This window comes from Portunus trituberculatus, chromosome 50 (genome assembly GCF_017591435.1).
Source record: "Portunus trituberculatus isolate SZX2019 chromosome 50, ASM1759143v1, whole genome shotgun sequence".
In the NCBI taxonomy this organism is placed as follows: domain Eukaryota; kingdom Metazoa; phylum Arthropoda; class Malacostraca; order Decapoda; family Portunidae; genus Portunus; species Portunus trituberculatus.
In genome coordinates, this window is record NC_059304.1 from 30002965 (window position 1) to 30020383 (window position 17419).

General features: G+C 39.5%; 1 protein-coding gene across 1 annotated transcript in view; it reads left to right on the forward strand.

The window, feature by feature from the left end:
• The window catches only part of LOC123499957 (cytosolic 10-formyltetrahydrofolate dehydrogenase-like), a 330856-nt gene that overhangs the window by 73671 nt on the left and 239766 nt on the right, over positions 1-17419 (forward strand). The window contains exons 6-10 of the mRNA XM_045248489.1: positions 10203-10424; positions 12000-12086; positions 16030-16129; positions 16650-16776; positions 17118-17349. Coding sequence (XP_045104424.1) covers positions 10203-10424; positions 12000-12086; positions 16030-16129; positions 16650-16776; positions 17118-17349 — 768 coding nt within the window. The remainder of the gene's footprint in view (positions 1-10202; positions 10425-11999; positions 12087-16029; positions 16130-16649; positions 16777-17117; positions 17350-17419) is intronic.

A 17419-nucleotide genomic window follows, 5' to 3' on the forward strand; every position in this document is an offset into this window, starting at 1 on the left:
AGAGGCCTTACTATATTAGTATTAGTATTACTATTATTATTATTATTATTATTATTATTATTATTATTATTATTATTATTATTATTATTATTTTTATAACCACCACCACCACCACCACCACCACCACCACCACCATCAATAATCATTACCTTTTTCACAATCTGCATGGCTCCTGACATTCATATTTAGAGCATGATGTTTAGAGCAGGTGAACCATCTCTCTACTCAAAAGATGATGCTGAAGACCCATAAGTAAATTATTTTGAAATCACATCATTGGTGGTCTGTTCCTTTTCTCAGTTTGTGATAAAAAGTAAAGATAGAATTTAGAACCACAGGCTAAATTGCAATCTGACAGCTGTATTGAATTTTCCATATCCATCATGTTTGCTCCTGAAATGATGGTGGATGAATAGTGTTATGTTCTGTGCTCATGAGGAGGTGCTTGGGGATAGAGGAAGATGGTCCAGACTTCAGTGTCACCATATCAACTTGGGATGACATAATTAATAGTAACCTTGTCATGGTACCTGTTACTGGTATGTCATGGCTGGGCATGCGATAGCAGGCATCTGAGGTCGCAATAATGAAATTTTAGCAGCTTTTCATGGGTGCGTGATAGCAATAAAACACGATAGCTGAAGTCGCGATAGCCTAGGGTTGACTATACAGGCTTGCAGATGAGCATTCATTGACAAGTGAGACCTTTTTTATGGTAAGGACACCTTGTATGCCGGAGACAGTGTGCATTTATCACACCAAGGTGTTTGTATTTTGGCAGGAACACTTGAACATGAGTTAAATGCACTCCGGTACTATTTTCGTTAGTCAGGAGAGAGAAAGAACTTCTGAGATTCATAGGGAAGAGAGAATAGTTCAATCTAGAAAAGTAACCAGCTTAGTAAATGCAAGGAACAGTTTGAATGTGTATTACACAAATTGTAGGCGTATTTTAAACAAGAGGAGTAGCTTGTGTTGAAAATATTGATATAATTGGTTAGACATGTCAAGGAAAGTATTTGATCAGGAGGTGAAAATTGATGGTTATACACTTTTTCATAAGAATAGGGAAAAGAGAAGAGGGTGAGGAGTGGCTTTGTACATTAAGGACACATTGCAATGTTGCATAAACAGCAGAATTAAGACAGATAACAAAACTGAATCTCTATGGGTAGATCTTAAGAATGGGTTACAATCAATAGTAATGGGTTTAGTGTACAGGCCACCTAATCTATCAAACCAAATAAACTTTTCACTGTGGGAGGAAATAAATAGAGCAGCCAGGTGCAATAAGGTATGTGTGGTAGGGGATTTTAACTATAAGAATGTTGATTGGAGCTTGATGGTGGGCAACAGGGAAGCAGAAGAATTTCTTAGGGTCATTCAGGATTATTTTTTTAAGCAAGTTATTTTAGAACCCACATGGGAAAAATTATATTCTAGCTTTAATTCTGACAAACAGGGAAGAGGCAGTTATGCAGGTGGAGGTTGGTGGCCAGCTAGGTAATAGTGACCACAAAGAAATACAGTATACATTGAAATGGTGTGAAACTTTTAGAAAAAAGAGCACCAGGAAAGTGCATGACTTCAGGAAGGCTAATTTTGATGGTATTTACAAAAGTCAACTGGCAATGGACAGGCAGGGGAGGTCAGGTCAGGTCTGGTATGCAGGTGAGAGAAGGCAGGCAGGATCAAAGAGGTGGGGTGAGGTGTGAAATCGTAGAAGGGGAGTGGGAGAGGGGTTTGGTAGTGGGATCTCACTTAGGACAGGACAAGAGGAATGGAATGAGGTTGGGGGGGATAGGGCAGGTGAAGGTTGGTGAGATGTATAGCCACTTTCATGATAGATTACATATGGGTCAGATAGCTAACATTCCATATGAAACAATAGAATCACAAAGCAACGACCCTAAGTGGATGACAAATAGATTAAAACAATGTATAGGACAGAAGAGGAATATATATAAGCATTGTTACTATTTGGGAAAAAATCATGTTTTTCTAATATAAATGAAAAATTATTTATTTGATTTAGTCTCAGTCAGATTCTTTTTTTATTTATATCATTTTCTTAATTAAATTTTTTTTTTGCTTTAATCCTCTTTGTTGCCAACAATGAATTTCATTTTTTAAATGAAGTCAAAGCTTATGCATTACCCAAGATGAATTTTTCCCTTGAAAACCACAAGTAAGATTAATTATATCACTCTTATTTTATTGTATCCTATGAATCAAGTCTCTAGATTAATTATATCACTCATTTTATTGTATCCTATGAATCAAGTATCTACATGTCTTTATTTTTGTCACTAGCCCTTGAATTTCTTGTTTGCATTTTCTGTACCCTTTGCCTTTGAGAATTTTGTTAACTTATAGCCACACTGAGTCTCTTTTCCTCCCTCAGTCACTCTTTCCAGTGTTCATTTGACATTATTGTGAATTAAATCACAATAAATCACCAACAGTCCACTATTACACAAAGTAACAACAGTTTTTTTTATAAAACAAAGTGATATAATTTGAATGTAAATTGTGAAGAGCCCACAGGCCAGCAATCCTTGGTCTAGCATGGAGGAGGTTACTCTTCTCAGGCAGCAGTGAGCAGGCTCCATTCCTGCCTATTAAACACTGATGAAAGTTGCCAACTTGTCTATGTGTATGTTGTCAGATTTTGGATTCATATTTAAAAGAAATTATGCTTAATAATTTTCTTGTTTGTTTATAAAAATACAGCTTTGCACTTTGTATTTGCATATGCTGTTATTACCAATATAAAAACATTGCTTTCCTTTTTTATGTTTTTGAATATTTCTATTGTAAAAGAAAGCAATGGTTCACTGGTGCCTGACTTGGTACAGGACAAGCAGAGTTGATGCTTGTCCTGTAGAAGTAGATTAATTTTCTTCATACAGGATTTTCATTTTTATTTAAATCATAATTTTTAAATTCTGACTTAAAGTAATTCAAATCACTTGATTTAAATAATTTTATTTAAATAAAAACAGCCCTGGTAAAAATACTGTATTTCCGACTGAAACAAATGAACTATGTTTACATTGATTTCATTTGAAAAAAAATGGTTTTGCAAATTACGTCATAAAATGGATGAAGTTCATGAACCAGTGTTCCGCTGTATTAAGGTGCTAGCACACTGGATATTTTTCGTCAGCTTTTTTTGTTAACTCCAGTTTCTGTTAACTGTCTCTCTCTGTCTTTTGCGTTTGAATCATCAATAGTTAATGATCGTCTTCATGGAGGAGAGTTGTCATCAACTTCTCTTGTAAAATGAAAAACCATATTGATGATATGTATAAAGATACATATACTAAATATACTTATTGTTTTTGAAAAAACAACTTAAATTAAATGAATTTTGTATGAATAACATGTAAAATTACTTAGTCTTACATGTTATGTTTAACTTATGGATATATAACAACAAACAGTGGCTCATATCATTCGATAGATGTTTGCTCTTTCAGAAGGCCTATGTTCATCTACTCCTGCATGCTGGATACCAGCATTTGGTTTGCCTATGATTTACAAAACTTGTAATAAAGTGCAGAGCAGCAACTGCTTACCTGTGGGGTCAGTGTAGCACTACTCATAGTGAATTGGGGTCTTGGGTTGGCTGGATCCACTGCCTGCTGATGTGAATTGCTAGTAATGCATTTCTGTTGGAAATGTTGTTCGACAAACGAAGATAGTGATACTGCCACACTGAGTTGGAGAGGCTAGTAAACAGCAATTAGAGAGAGAGAGAGAGAGAGAGAGCCTGTAGAGCCGTTTGTTTACTGTTGACAAAAGTGCACACGAATGGCTTTGCATGTGTAATGAGAAGTGCTTAAAAGATTGTCAACTTTCAGAAAGTTGATAGAAAAAAGTTGACGCAAAAGTATTAGTTTGACAGTGCCTTTAGGGGCACATTTGGTCCTGTTGCATTTTGCTCATGATACTTTTTTTTTTCTTTTTATATATAGGAGAGAAGGCAAGCCAAGGGAAACAATGTTAAAAAAAAGGCTCACTTGATGATAGTTCTCTAAAAGATAAGAAGGTTATCCAAAATTAGAGAGCAAATGTTGTGACACCTCTCTCTTAAAAGAAGTCAAGTTGTAGGAAGACAGAAATACACTTCCAGAGTTTACCAGTGAAAGCCATGAGTGATTGAGAGTACAGGTAGTCCTCGATTTATACAAATTTACTTAATACAAATTCAGAGTTATACGGTGTCCAAAAATAGGGGTTATTCATCACATTATACGAATTCCTCAGAATTATATGGTTTCAAGAAAGTTAGAATTCGCGCAGTGATTTAGTTCAGATTTGCAGCCTCATTGTTTACCTACGCGTGGTTGTGGCAAAATCTCCCTCTCTCGTGCCCAGTGTTACCAGGGCTCCAAAGCGCCCTTCTGCATCTCTAGCTAGTGGTGATACGCCTAAGAGAGCAAGGAAGATATATACACTGGAGCGAACCCTCACAGCAGCCAACTTGTCTGAGTGTATGGACTTGCGCAGTCAATGAAAATTCTCGAAGAAAATGACCCAAATATTGAAAGAAGCACCACCGTCATCAGAGGGGTCATGGAAAAATGATGAGCTATGAAGTTCTTCTCAAAGAAAAACAACAAGAAAAAGCAGCAATCGATAACAAGTTTCTTCAGACCGCACACACCAAGTTAAGTAACAAAATTGGAGACAGACAATGACAATGGTGACATATCAGAGGAGGAAGTAGTAAAATAGAGGAAGAAGGTACTAATAAAATAATTTTGTGTTTAAACATTTCCCTTTTTCATAGTCACTTTTTGTCTTTGTAAGTTTATTAATAAAAGAATTAATGAGTATAATAGAAATGTGTTTAATGCAAATTGTATATGTACAGTGAAAGATTATTTTATTTTGAACACATCCTTCAAAGTCTAGTGGTGGTGGTGGTGGTGGTGGTGGTGGTGGTGATGGTGGTGGTGGTGATGGTGGTGGTAGTGGTGGTGGTAGTGGTGGTGGTAGTGGTGAGAGGATGCCCCTGAAGCCTCACCCTCCAGGGTGGTAGTGGTGGTGGTGGTAGTGGTGCGAGGACACCCCTGAATCCTCGCCCTCCACCACCATCACCACCACCACCATTACCACCCTGGAGGGCAAGGTTTCAGGGGCATCCTCTCACCACCACCACCACCACCACCACCACCACCACCACCACCACCACTAGACTTTTAAGGATGTGTTCAAAATAAAATAATCTTTCACTGTACATATACAATTTGAATTAAACGCATTTCTATTATGCTTATTAATTCTTTAATTAATAAACTTACAAAGATATAAAAAAATGACTATGAAAAAGGGAAATGTTTAAACACAAAATTATTTTATTAGTACCTTCTTCCTCTATTTTACTACTTCCTCCTCTGATATGTCACCATTGTCATCGTCTGTCTCCGATTCTGTTACTTAACTTGGTGTGTGCGGTCTGAAGAAGCTTGTTATCGATTGCTGCTTTTTCTTGTTGTTTTTCTTTGAGAAGAACCCCATAGCTCGTCATTTTTTCCATGACCCCTCTGATGACGGCGGTGCTTCTTTCAATATTTGGGTCAATTTCTTTGAGAATTTTCGACACTGTCTTGCGCACTTGCCTCAATTCCCGGCTCCTCCTTCGCAGCTTTTTCGCCCAGCTGATTTGACGTCAAATATATATGAAGCCATGCTATTGGTCAGAGAGAGAGAGAGAGAGAGAGAGAGAGAGAGAGAAATATGGTAACGAATAATGCAGCGTTTCTCAACCTTTTTACCATTGCGTAACCTTTAAGATACATGACGTTTCAAGGAACCCCTGCGTAAAAAAACAAAATTATATAACATATACTGTATTTTTAATTTCATGTGACGTCAAATCAGCTGGGTGGAAGAACTGTGAAGAGGGAACCGGGAATGGAGGTGAGCGTGCGGGATGGTTTCTCGGGGACAGTGCCGAATTTTCATTGATTGCACCAACAAGTCCATACACTCAGACAAGTTGGCTGCTGTGAGGGCTCGCTCCAGTGTATGTGTCTTCCTTGCTTTCTTAGGCGTATCACCGCCAGCTGGAGATGCAGAAGGGCGCTTTGGAGCCATGGTAAACACTAGGCACAAGAGAGGGAGATGTTGCTACAACCACGCGTAGGTAAACAATACGGCTCCTTGGCACACAATTCTGAACAAAATCGCCGCGCGAATTATATGTCATTTTTATGTCTTTGTAAGTTTATTAATAAAAGCATTAATAAGCATAATAGAAATGTATTTAATGCAAAATGTATAAGTACAGTGAAAGATTATTTTATTTTGAACACATCCTTCAAATTCTAGTGGTGGTGGAGGTGGTGGTGATGGTGGTGGTAGTGGTAGTGGTAGTGGTGTGAGGACGCCCCTGAAGCCTCGCCTTGAAGGGTGAGGCTGTTCAACCAAGGGACGAAGTGGATGTGCTGGTAATCACACTCATGAGGATCGCATGGCTGCTTTATGGAAAGGGGCTGGATGTACTGTACAAAGCTCAGGTTCGCTCTTTTATACTAAAAAAATTCTATGGAGTTGGGTATTCATTCCTTACTTTATACAATTTTTACTTTACATGATCTCTTCTGGAACGCATCTACTGTATAAATCGAGGACTACCTGTACAGTCAACCCTTAGCTATCGCGACCAGCTATCGTGTTTTATTGCTATCGCGCACCCATGAAAAGCTGCTAAAATTTCATTATTGCGACCTCAGATGCCTGCTATCGTGTGCCCAGCCATGACGTACCAGTAACAGGTACCATGACAAGGTTACTATTAATTATGTCATCCCAAGTTGATATGGTGACACTGAAGTCTGGACCATCTTCCTCTATCCCCAAGCACCTCCTCATGAGCACAGAACATAACACTATTCATCCACCATCATTTCAGGAGCAAACATGATGGATATGAAAAATTCAATACAGCTGTCAGATTGCAATTTAGCCTGTGGTTCTAAATTCTATCTTTACTTTTTATCACAAACTGAGAAAAGGAACAGACCACCAATGATGTGATTTCAAAATAATTTACTTATGGGTCTTCAGCATCATCTTTTGAGTAGAGAGATGGTTCACCTGCTCTAAACATCATGCTCTAAATATGAATGTCAGGAGCCATGCAGATTGTGAAAAAAGGTAATAATTATTGATGGTGGTGGTGGTGGTGGTGGTGGTGGTGATGATGATGATGATGTTATACTACTACTACTACTACTACTACTACTACTACTACTACTACTACTACTACTACTACTACTACTACTACTACTACTACTACTACTACTACTACTACTACTACTACTACTACTACTACTACTACTTCTAACAATAGTACTGCTACTACTACTACTAATAATAATAACAATAGTACTACTACTACTACTACTACTACTACTACTACTACTACTACTACTACTACTACTATTATTATTATTATTATTATTATTATTATTATTATTATTATTATTATTATTGTTATTACTCTTTTTATTATCATTATTACTGTTATAACCTTGACATGTTTTAATTGGTACCAATGAATTATACAGTAATTAAAAAAAGGTAAAAAATGAGGGATATTAGGAGTAAAATTTGTGGTTGCAGCACCAATAACAATCTTCACCATTAGTTGTTCAATTCACCTATCGCGTTTTCGGCTATGGCGCGGCTATTTCGGCCCCAATTGGGCGCGATAGCCGAGGGTTAAGTGTACTAGCTAACTCTTGCGTTAGAGGGTTGGACAGAAAAGGGATGAGAAAAAGAAAGCCTTGTCCAGCTAGGTCGCAGGATGGGAGGCATGCAGTTAGCAAGATCAATAAAAGTTACTATGAAAATAGCGATAAAAGATAGAAAGAGATGCAACATTTTGGCAGTGAGAAAGAGGTTGAAGACAGTCAGTCAGAAGAGGGGAGATGAAAAGCTTTTGATTCCACTCAATGTAATAAAACTGTGTAAGTGGAACCGCCCCCCCCAAACATGCAAAGGGTACAGGTAACTCTTGATATACGGTTGTTTAATTTATGCGTTTTTGTTAATATGCAACCGAAAAAATATTATAATTAATCAGATTTGTGTGATCAATTTGCTTATACATGATTTGGACCACATCCCACATGCTCGCTATTATCTATCGTTTCTTATGAGAATTACATGTTTGTTGTACGCGAATTTTGAAATACGCGATGTCTCTTAGAATGTATCTATCGTGTAAATCAAGAGTTACCTGTACTCCATACAGGGGTGGATAAGGCCCTTGTACAGAGTAAGCAGTTGGAGGAGTGAGAAAAAACTTGTGAAGATGCCACAAAATGCCTAACTTCATAGAAGCTGTTTTAGCAAGAGATGAGATGTGAAGTTACCAGTTAAGATTATGAGTAAAAGACAGACCATGGATATTCAATGTGGAAGAGGGAGACAGTTGAGTGCCATTGAAGAAGAGAGTATAGTTGTCTGGAAGGTTGTGTCAAGTTGATATATGGAGGAATTGAGTTTTTGAAGCATTGAAAATTCTGGATTTTCTGTGCCCCAATTGGATATATTAGTAAGATCAGAAGTCAGGTGTTCTGTGGCATCCTTGCATGATTGGTTGACTTCCTGAAGTGTTGGATATGTCTGAAAGGATGTGGAAAGATGTAGGGTTGTATCATCAGTGTAGGAGTGGATAGGGCAAGAAGTTTGGTTAAGAAGATAATTAATGAACAATAGAAAGAGAGGGGGTGACAGGACAGAACCCTGAAGAACACCACTATTAATAGATTTAGAAGAACAGTGGCTGTCTACCACATCAGCAATAGAACTGTTGGAAGGGAAACTTGAGATAAAGTTGCAGAGAGAAGGATAGAAATTATAAGACGGCAGTTTGGAAATCAAAGCTTTCCTGTCATTATTCCTTCTTTGTTTTACTTGATTTCAATACTGCTTTGCAACTTATAAGTTCCACTTACTTTTATATGATTTCCATCCTGACTGTGGCCACATGCAGGCCGGGGTGGCTTAGAACCTCAGGTCTCTCTCTGTGCCTCTCCAGCTTTTCTCTTTCTGCCTTTTCACTCTTTCCTTGATAATATATGACCTGATATCAAAGGTTATTTCCTCACACTCCCATAAATTCTTACACTCCTTTATACTGTAGCAACTTCAACACTACATGACACACCCCGAAAGGCATTGTCAACCTATCATTTATACTCATTGTGGAGCTTGACCTCATAGTTTGAGACAACAACAACAACAACATATAAATGAAAACATAGCTGTTTGTCCTGTCCCTTAATGTTTGCATGAGACACCTGGTCTAGGTCATTAAAAGGTCATTTCCTTGGTATTTGATCCTCTCTAAATCTGACCCAGATTCCACCCAAGATAGGGTGGAATCAAAAGCTCTTCGTCTCATCAGCTCCTGTCCTCTGACTAACTGTCTTTAGCCTCTTTTTCACCACCGGAATGTTGCATCTCTTTCTATCTTTTATCGCTATTTTCGTGCTAACTGTTCTACTGATCTTGCTAACTGCATGCCTCCCTTCCTCCTGCGGCCTCGCTGCACAAGGCTTTCTTCTTCCTCTCATCCCTATTCTGTCCAACTCTAATGCAAGAGATAACCAGTCCTCTCAATCATTCATCCCTTTCACTGGTAAACTCTGGAACTCACTCCCTGCATCTCTATTTCCAAATTTCTACGACTTGTCTTCTTTTAAGAGGGAGGTATTGAGGCATTTGCTTCCCAACTTTGGCTGACGCTTTTACACTTTTTAGAGAGCCAACACTCAAGTGGGCCTTTTCTTTAAATTTTTTTTAATTTTTGCCCTTGTCTGGCCCCCTTCCCTATGTAAAAAAAAAAAAAAAAAAAAAAAGTTGAGCTACAATAACAACAGCTATGGGTGACCTGGGCCCATTATTCTCCATTCATCTTTCTTCTCTTCCCTTCTTTTCTTCTATTTTCTTATATTTTTTTGTAATGTAGGTATATTACATTATTATTTTTATTTTATCATTATTATAATTGTTATTATTATTATTATTATTATTATTATTATTATTATTATTATTATTATTATTATTATTATTATTATTATTATTATGTAATAACCTGAATTAAAAAATTGTTACATTAACATAATATGTATATCCAGAGATGAACTTGAGATAATTATTTTTTTCTGATTGCATAGGCAGAAGCTGTGAAACTAGTGTCTGATGGAAAGGCCCCCAAAATTATCCAACCTGCTGAAGGTGCCACCTATGATCCAATGCTAAACAAGAAAGAATTGTGTAAGATCAACTGGGATCAATCTGCAGAGGACATCCACAACTTTATTCGAGGTCTTGACTCTTCCCCAGGAGCTTGGACACTTATGGATGGGAAAGAGGTGAGTGATGTAGTCATTATGTATGTCTGTGGTGGTTATCAGTAGAAACATTATAGAATGAATGGGATTGTGAAGGTAAAGTTGTGTTAATCCCTTCGCGCCGGATGTTAAAAAAGCCCGCCTGTATGATATACGGGTGGTAGTGCCCCCTTGAGGAAACTCGTGCAAGCTTGTCATATTTGTCGTCTTTGTGTATTATGCTGCTATTTTTTAGTCACTATATCGCCTTCGAAGAGGAAAGTGGATGCTTCTCTCTTCGGAGAAAGAGAGAGAGAGAGAGAGAGAGAGAGAGAGAGAGAGATTAGAAAATGTGTTGTTTTTGTATTTGTGTGTGTGTGTGTATTTACCTATTTGTATTTATCTATTTGTGTATTACAGGGCCCGAGCTAAGCTCTCTGTGTCCTGTCTCCTTGTCCATTCCTGTCATATCTCTCTTTCATCTGATTGACACACACCACGTCAACGACATGACTGCTCAGTTTATTCCACTTATCAATGCTACGATGCGGGAAACTGTATTTTCTCACGTCATTTAGACAGATGTCCTTTATTAGCTTTTTTCCATGTCCTCGGAGATAATTACTTTTGGTCACCTTTATCAACTCTCTATCCAGTATGTGTGTGTCTTTGTGTGTGTGTGTGTGCATGTATGAGTGTGTGTGTGTGTGTGTGTGTGTGTGTGTGTGTGTGTGTGTGTGTGTGTGTGTGTGTGTGTGTGTGTTTTCACGAATGTTACAAGGCGGGACGCATGTAACTTATCTTTCGAGAGGAGAGGGGAGGGAGGGAAGGAAGATGAGGAGGGGGAGGAGGAGGAGAGAGAGAGAGAGAGAGAGAGAGAGAGAGAGAGAGAGAGAGAGAGAGATGGGAACAGTCTATGCCATTGGGTAATTTTAGACACAAGGCGGGATGCATGTAGCTTATCTTTAGTGATTGGTGGAGACAAGGATGGTGGGAGGAGCACTAGGATTTCAAGGACAGCATACGGCATGTGTAGTTGGTATCCAACACACTATATGGGACAACTGAACTGAAGAAAGCTCAGAAAAGAAATATGACGTCTACGTAGGCGTCACCGTATTTGCTACTGGGGCTTCATGACGCCCACATAGGCGTCACCGTAGTGAAGGGGTTAATATTGTTTGAGATGAAAGCATTATTGATGGTGTACAGACTCCAGAGGGGCCTCATGCTTATTGTAACTGGCCATTGGATGGTCATAGGACAGCGAGACCCTCATTTTGACACGATACTATATATTTCTGTCAAAACCCTGGTGACGGAATATATCATGGTAAAAAACACATACAATATGCGTGCTCCCCCTTTAGCAAGGATACAGGTGAAATAACAGGACCCTTCAGCAGGTCATACCCAGATTCTCCCTATATTTTCACCAAACAAGAATGGCTGTGAAACAAGTACATTATGTGAGGCGACTGAAATACAATAAAACGTAATCATAGAGTGTCATGTGGGATAAGCATGTCTGAAGAACAATGAACTTCCGTGTTAGGGTGTACTATGCACTATGCATGACACATTATGAAGGAGATGATGATGTTGTAGTCTCTGTGGTAACTTGCCATTGTCTGGTCTTAGTGGCAGCCTGCTGTGGTGTACCATATGGGCCAGGCACAGGGCATGGGACAGAGACCTCACTCACTGACACAATGCTCTTCTATCCATGTGGGCAGGACAGTCAGCTTTTCCACCATTCTCTCTCTCTCTCTCTCTCTCTCTCTCTCTCTCTCTCTCTCTCTCTCTCTCTCTCTCTCTCTCTCTCTCTCTCTCTCTCTCTCTCTCTCTCTCTCTCTCTCTCTCTCTCTCTCTCTCTCTCTCTCTCTCTCTCTCTCCATTCTCCTTCTCCTTTCTCTTTCTCTCTCTGCCAGGCAGAAAAACTTATTGTTTTAACATACGTAGTGATATCAAGCTTACCCAATAGCTTCCAAAAATTACCTCTTCTCAAATTTAGCAAAAAAAAAAAAAAAAAAAAAAATTCATGTTAAATAATGAATATGAAAAGGATAATGCTTAATATTGAGTTGGCACATGGGCAGTATGGTGGACAATCACTTCCTCAATATTACTTATTTGATACAATTGATAATTGGAGTATATTTGCAGATGTATATACTAAACATCATTATTCTTAGCAATATGCAAGTAAAAATATCAATTAATATTATATTGGTAACATTTTCCCTTCCCCTTGCCAACATTATTGTATCTGTCACCAGTTTTGGGTTATAGGTATTCACATATACATATATAGTGTTACCTCGAAATACGAGCTGCCTAAGATAAAAGTTTTTTGAGATATGAGGTATGATTTGGTCTTTTTTTTTTTATGAGATACGAGCAAGATTACTGAAGTACATTAGACTTACTGTAGGTCAGTTGAAATGTGCTTTGAGTTTTATGAAGCAAGTCACTTCTGCTGAAGGGGAGCATTCACATGAGATACACTGCATGTCACCACACCGACAGACTTTGAAGAATACGAGCACCCACATGATAAACAAGACTAATGATTCCTAATAAAGAAACCCCCAGTTGGCTTCATGGAAGGGGAGGAGTGGAGGGCATGTGAATGCTTTCCTTCAGCAGAAGTGATTTGCTTCATAAAACTCGAAGCACATTTCAACTGACCTATGGTAAGTCTCATGTACTTCAGTAATTTCATATCAGCAAATCACTTTTCTGCTGAAGCTTCGCATTCGCATGAGGTTTTAAAGACATGTGGGTGACGTATTACAGTAGTTCTTTGGCATATGTGTATCTGAAACCCGTTCAAAATTGATTAAAAACGTACTGCTCAATAAAATTACCTTTATAAATAATATGCCCAAGTTAGTCCAGCACTGCATCTTGGAATGGGTCCCCCTTCTGTACAATATTCTTGTTTTAGTGTTTGGCTAAGGTCAATTCCCTTGACCATCCAGCTTTAGACAAGATGTGGCATATTGGCACAGACATGGCCCTGGCCTGAGAGGTTGCAGCCGTGCGGACACTGCTCGCTGTGTATTTGGCAGAGTCAACACCAGAAATGATAAGCACATGCTTAATCCATATTGCAATTGTATCTCTTGATACAGATTTATGTGGCTTGATGAAGCTTATGAAGAGTCTGCTATCCTGCTCCCCAGTCTCCTCTTGGAGGAGTTCCATTTTTTCCAGATATGTGCGTAAAGTCCTACACACACATAAACTCTTGTCCTTTTTATAAGGCAAAAATGTTACAAACTGAACATTAAATCCAGGACGACATTGTTTAATGTTGTCCCCTAACCAAACAGAAATAGCATCTTCCTTTATGTTAATATTCTTTAGCACTAGCAAATGTAGGGTCTGAACTCTGGCAGCTTGTGTAAGTGCCATCAGCATGACAAGTTTCAGTGTAAGGTCCTTCAGTGAAAGAGTCTGTAAGGGTTCCATCTGTTTCAATTTTGACAAAACAGGCTTGACAGGCTGGGATGTCCACAATAGAACAATCATCCAACCTCTAGCCCCCTCTGCTCTGAACTTCTGCAGGCATCTAGCGATCAGGGAGAAAGGGGAGAAAATATTAACAAATCCCAATGTTGCCCAATCAAAACTGAATGCATCACAATAATTTGTTTCTGGGTCTGGCCTCTAGGAGCAAAACCGAGGCACTTGCCTGTTCAACCTTGAGGCAAATAAATCAATGCTGGGTGTGCCAAAAATATGGCATAAATCCCTGAAAATGTTCTCATCCAACTTCCATTCATGTCTGTCATTGAAGTTCCTAGATGCTGTATCAGCCAAAACATTATCACTCCCGGGAATATAAGAACACGTGACCCATGCATCATAATCCAAACACCAGTTCCAAATATCAGTGCAGACATTGTTACAAGCCACAGACTTAGTGCCTCCCATCTCATTAATGTAATTTACTGCTGTAGTATTGTCACAAAAAAACCTTAATGTGCTTTCCTCTAACCTCACTTGCAAAAGATTTTAATGCAAGAAACACAGCTTTGAGTTACCGGGCATTAATGTGAAGCCTCCTTTCCTCTGCTGACCATCGTCCATTAACTGACTGATTATTGAGGTAACCACCCCAGCCTAAATCTGAAGCATCTGTGTATAAAACAATGTCAGGAGCTAGGTGAATTATTCACCTATGTTGGGTGTCTCAGCATGTTCAATCCACCGCATCAAGTCAGTTTTCATTTCATCCGTGATCAACATCTTTTTGTTAAAGTCCCCACAAGTCCTTCGCAATGCTGTTATCTTTGCTGATTCAAGATGACGATAGTGTAACTTCCTAAGTTCCATAGCTGGGATGGCAGCAACTAGAAGCCCAATCACCCTGGCCACTTCTCTGATCTTGTCACAAGTCTTAGCTAGTAATTGTCTACATCCAAGGAGAATTTGCTCTTTCCTACGTGCTGTTAAGGTATCAATAATTTTCTCAGAATCAATGACATTACCAAGCCAAGATATTCAACACATTTAGTGGGCACTAGCACAGATTTCTCAAGAATAATACAAAAGCCCATTTTCCTGAGTAAGTCAATAGTAGAATAAATGCAATCATAGCACCCTGCAAAAGAAGCACTACACATGACGTGTAATTAATAAAGCTTGTGATGGTAAAACTTTTTTCTCTTAAAGTTGCAAAAATAGGTTTCATGAGCTTAGTAAAAAGTCTAGGACCTTCTGAAATTCCATTGGGAAGACAGGTGAACTGATAAACTTTACCATGCCATTGAAAACAAAGGCATTTCTGTTGTTCCTCCGCAATCTTAACAGAGTAATAGGCATGTTTAAGATCCATAGACGCCAAATAGTCACCTTTATTTACAAGTCTGATAGCTTGCTCAAAATTTTCCATTTTGAAATGTGTATAGGGAATGTGTTTGTTTAATTTCTCTAAATTAAATACCATCCTGTAACCTCCATCCTTTTTTATCCTCAAAAACACAAGGGAAATGATCAGATCTGCCCTTCTCTGTGTTTTTTAACAACATTAAGTTCCAATAACTTAGAAATTTTCTGTGAAAGAATTATTTGTTCCGTCAAGCTGAAGTTATACTCCACATCCTCAAAACACAAATAACCAATTTCACTGACATTAATATTCAAGTGACAATGTTCAACTATGTCCAAAATATGTGGATCACTAGTGATTTTTCTCTACTCATGCACAAACTTGTGAAGGGAACTTGCAACAAAGTTAGAACTTGCCTGGTTTATTGCCGGGGAGTGCTGCGTCCCTGGCCTCGGGAGTTTTTTTTAATCTGAGCCCTGACATGGTAAGAAAAGCCTCTGGTCTCCCCTATGTCCTTGTCTCCGATGTCCATAGGGTTGAAATCTTGATGCAAACCCTCTAGACGAGGTTCTGCCAAATGGACTTGTCTTCCTACCTCCAAACTTCCAGGTGCCAGGCTTCCAGGAAGGGAAGGGAGATTTGGCCGTAATTTTAGTCCTGAGTTTCTCAGACTCTTCGATCTGTTTTGCAGACTGAGAGAGGTCATCCCCAAATAAAAAAACGTGTCATGGGCACTTTGTCTGAGCACAGGTGTGCATATTTCTGATTTATTTCCCGCTTGATGTTAAAGCGGTGTACCAAGTTGTTACGGTAGTTGGCATGACCTAACAGGGCCAGAGCACCATTAATCATGCCCACCTCATGGGCCAGAACAGCATTACCCTCATCCTGGGCCACTTTATCCAGCACCAAAAGGGATTTAATGATGAAGGTAACTGCTTTAAGGATATCTTTGTTCACGTCTTTCATATGCAAATCTGCCTTCCTAGAGTCCTGTTTGAGCGCCTCCAAAATCTGCACATTGCACTCAACAGGGGATAAAACAGGACAATTACCAGGCCTCTTGGTACTCTTGTCCTCTGCAACTTCCTTGTAACTGTCCTCCCGCACACCATGATCAAACAGCTTTTTTTTTTTTTTTTTTTTTTTTTTTTTACGGTAAGGCCTATAGCACCTGTAGGCACACTTGAAGTTTGTATGGGAAGCACTGTTCAGCTTCCGCCCATTAGTGGCGCAGGCAATTTTATTTATAGTGGTACCCATGTTAGGGCCCATATCACCCCCAAAGCTCATCTTGGGTGTAACCACCTAGAACCTGGGTATCATGGTGACATGTAGGTAACTTTAAACCACTCAACAAATGGCAAAGTGTTTAAGACTGTACGTGGTGGGATTCGAACCTACGTGTGATGTTGATAAGCATGTCTGCGACATGCTTATCAACATCACAGGAAACCTCTTCAACAGGGCCGAAAGCCTTAGAGGTCTGCATCAAAATACTGCAAACAGGGTTATCACCATGAATCTCACCCTCTTCACAACTACCTTCCTCAGAAAGAAAACCAGAAAAGTTACCAGGTGAGGGCATGTCAGGTCCTGCGTCATCCCTGGCTGTGCTGGCACCCGGTCTGGCATCAGTGTTACTGTTAGGCTTCAGCAAGCCTTCCTGCCTCCTCTCTGCTTTCAGCTTATTTATATCACTCCCCAGTTCTGCAATAGCTTGCAATACTGAGTTTCAAGGAGCTGAGGAGTCGCCATGTACATGTTGTTTAACCTCGTAAGCAGCATGTGACATAATGGCGGCGGGTGGCGGGTGAGGGGCCAGTGCCACGTCAGCCAAACTCCGATGCACAGAGCTAGCATGTAGAGAACTATCCCGATGGGAAGGAAGGCTGCTTGACTTGGACTTGTGCCCATAGTTACGGGAACGATGGCATCCTTCTCTTCCGTGAGAGGAAGCACCTGTCTGTCCACCTGTTTGTGTTGGGAAGAACCATTGCCGGAGGAGGACATGGCGGCGACCTCAAGCCGCCACACCAACACAAACACAAGGAGCGTCATAAACACTCAGAATGCGAGCGTCGTAAACACTCAAATGCCAGGTCAAGCACACACAGTGGGGCACTCACCCGCTCCAAACTTGGAAAGCAGGTATAAGGCTGAATGCACACTGCGGAACAGTATGCAAACGCCTTCCAAATCCGTCACACAGCAACTGCCT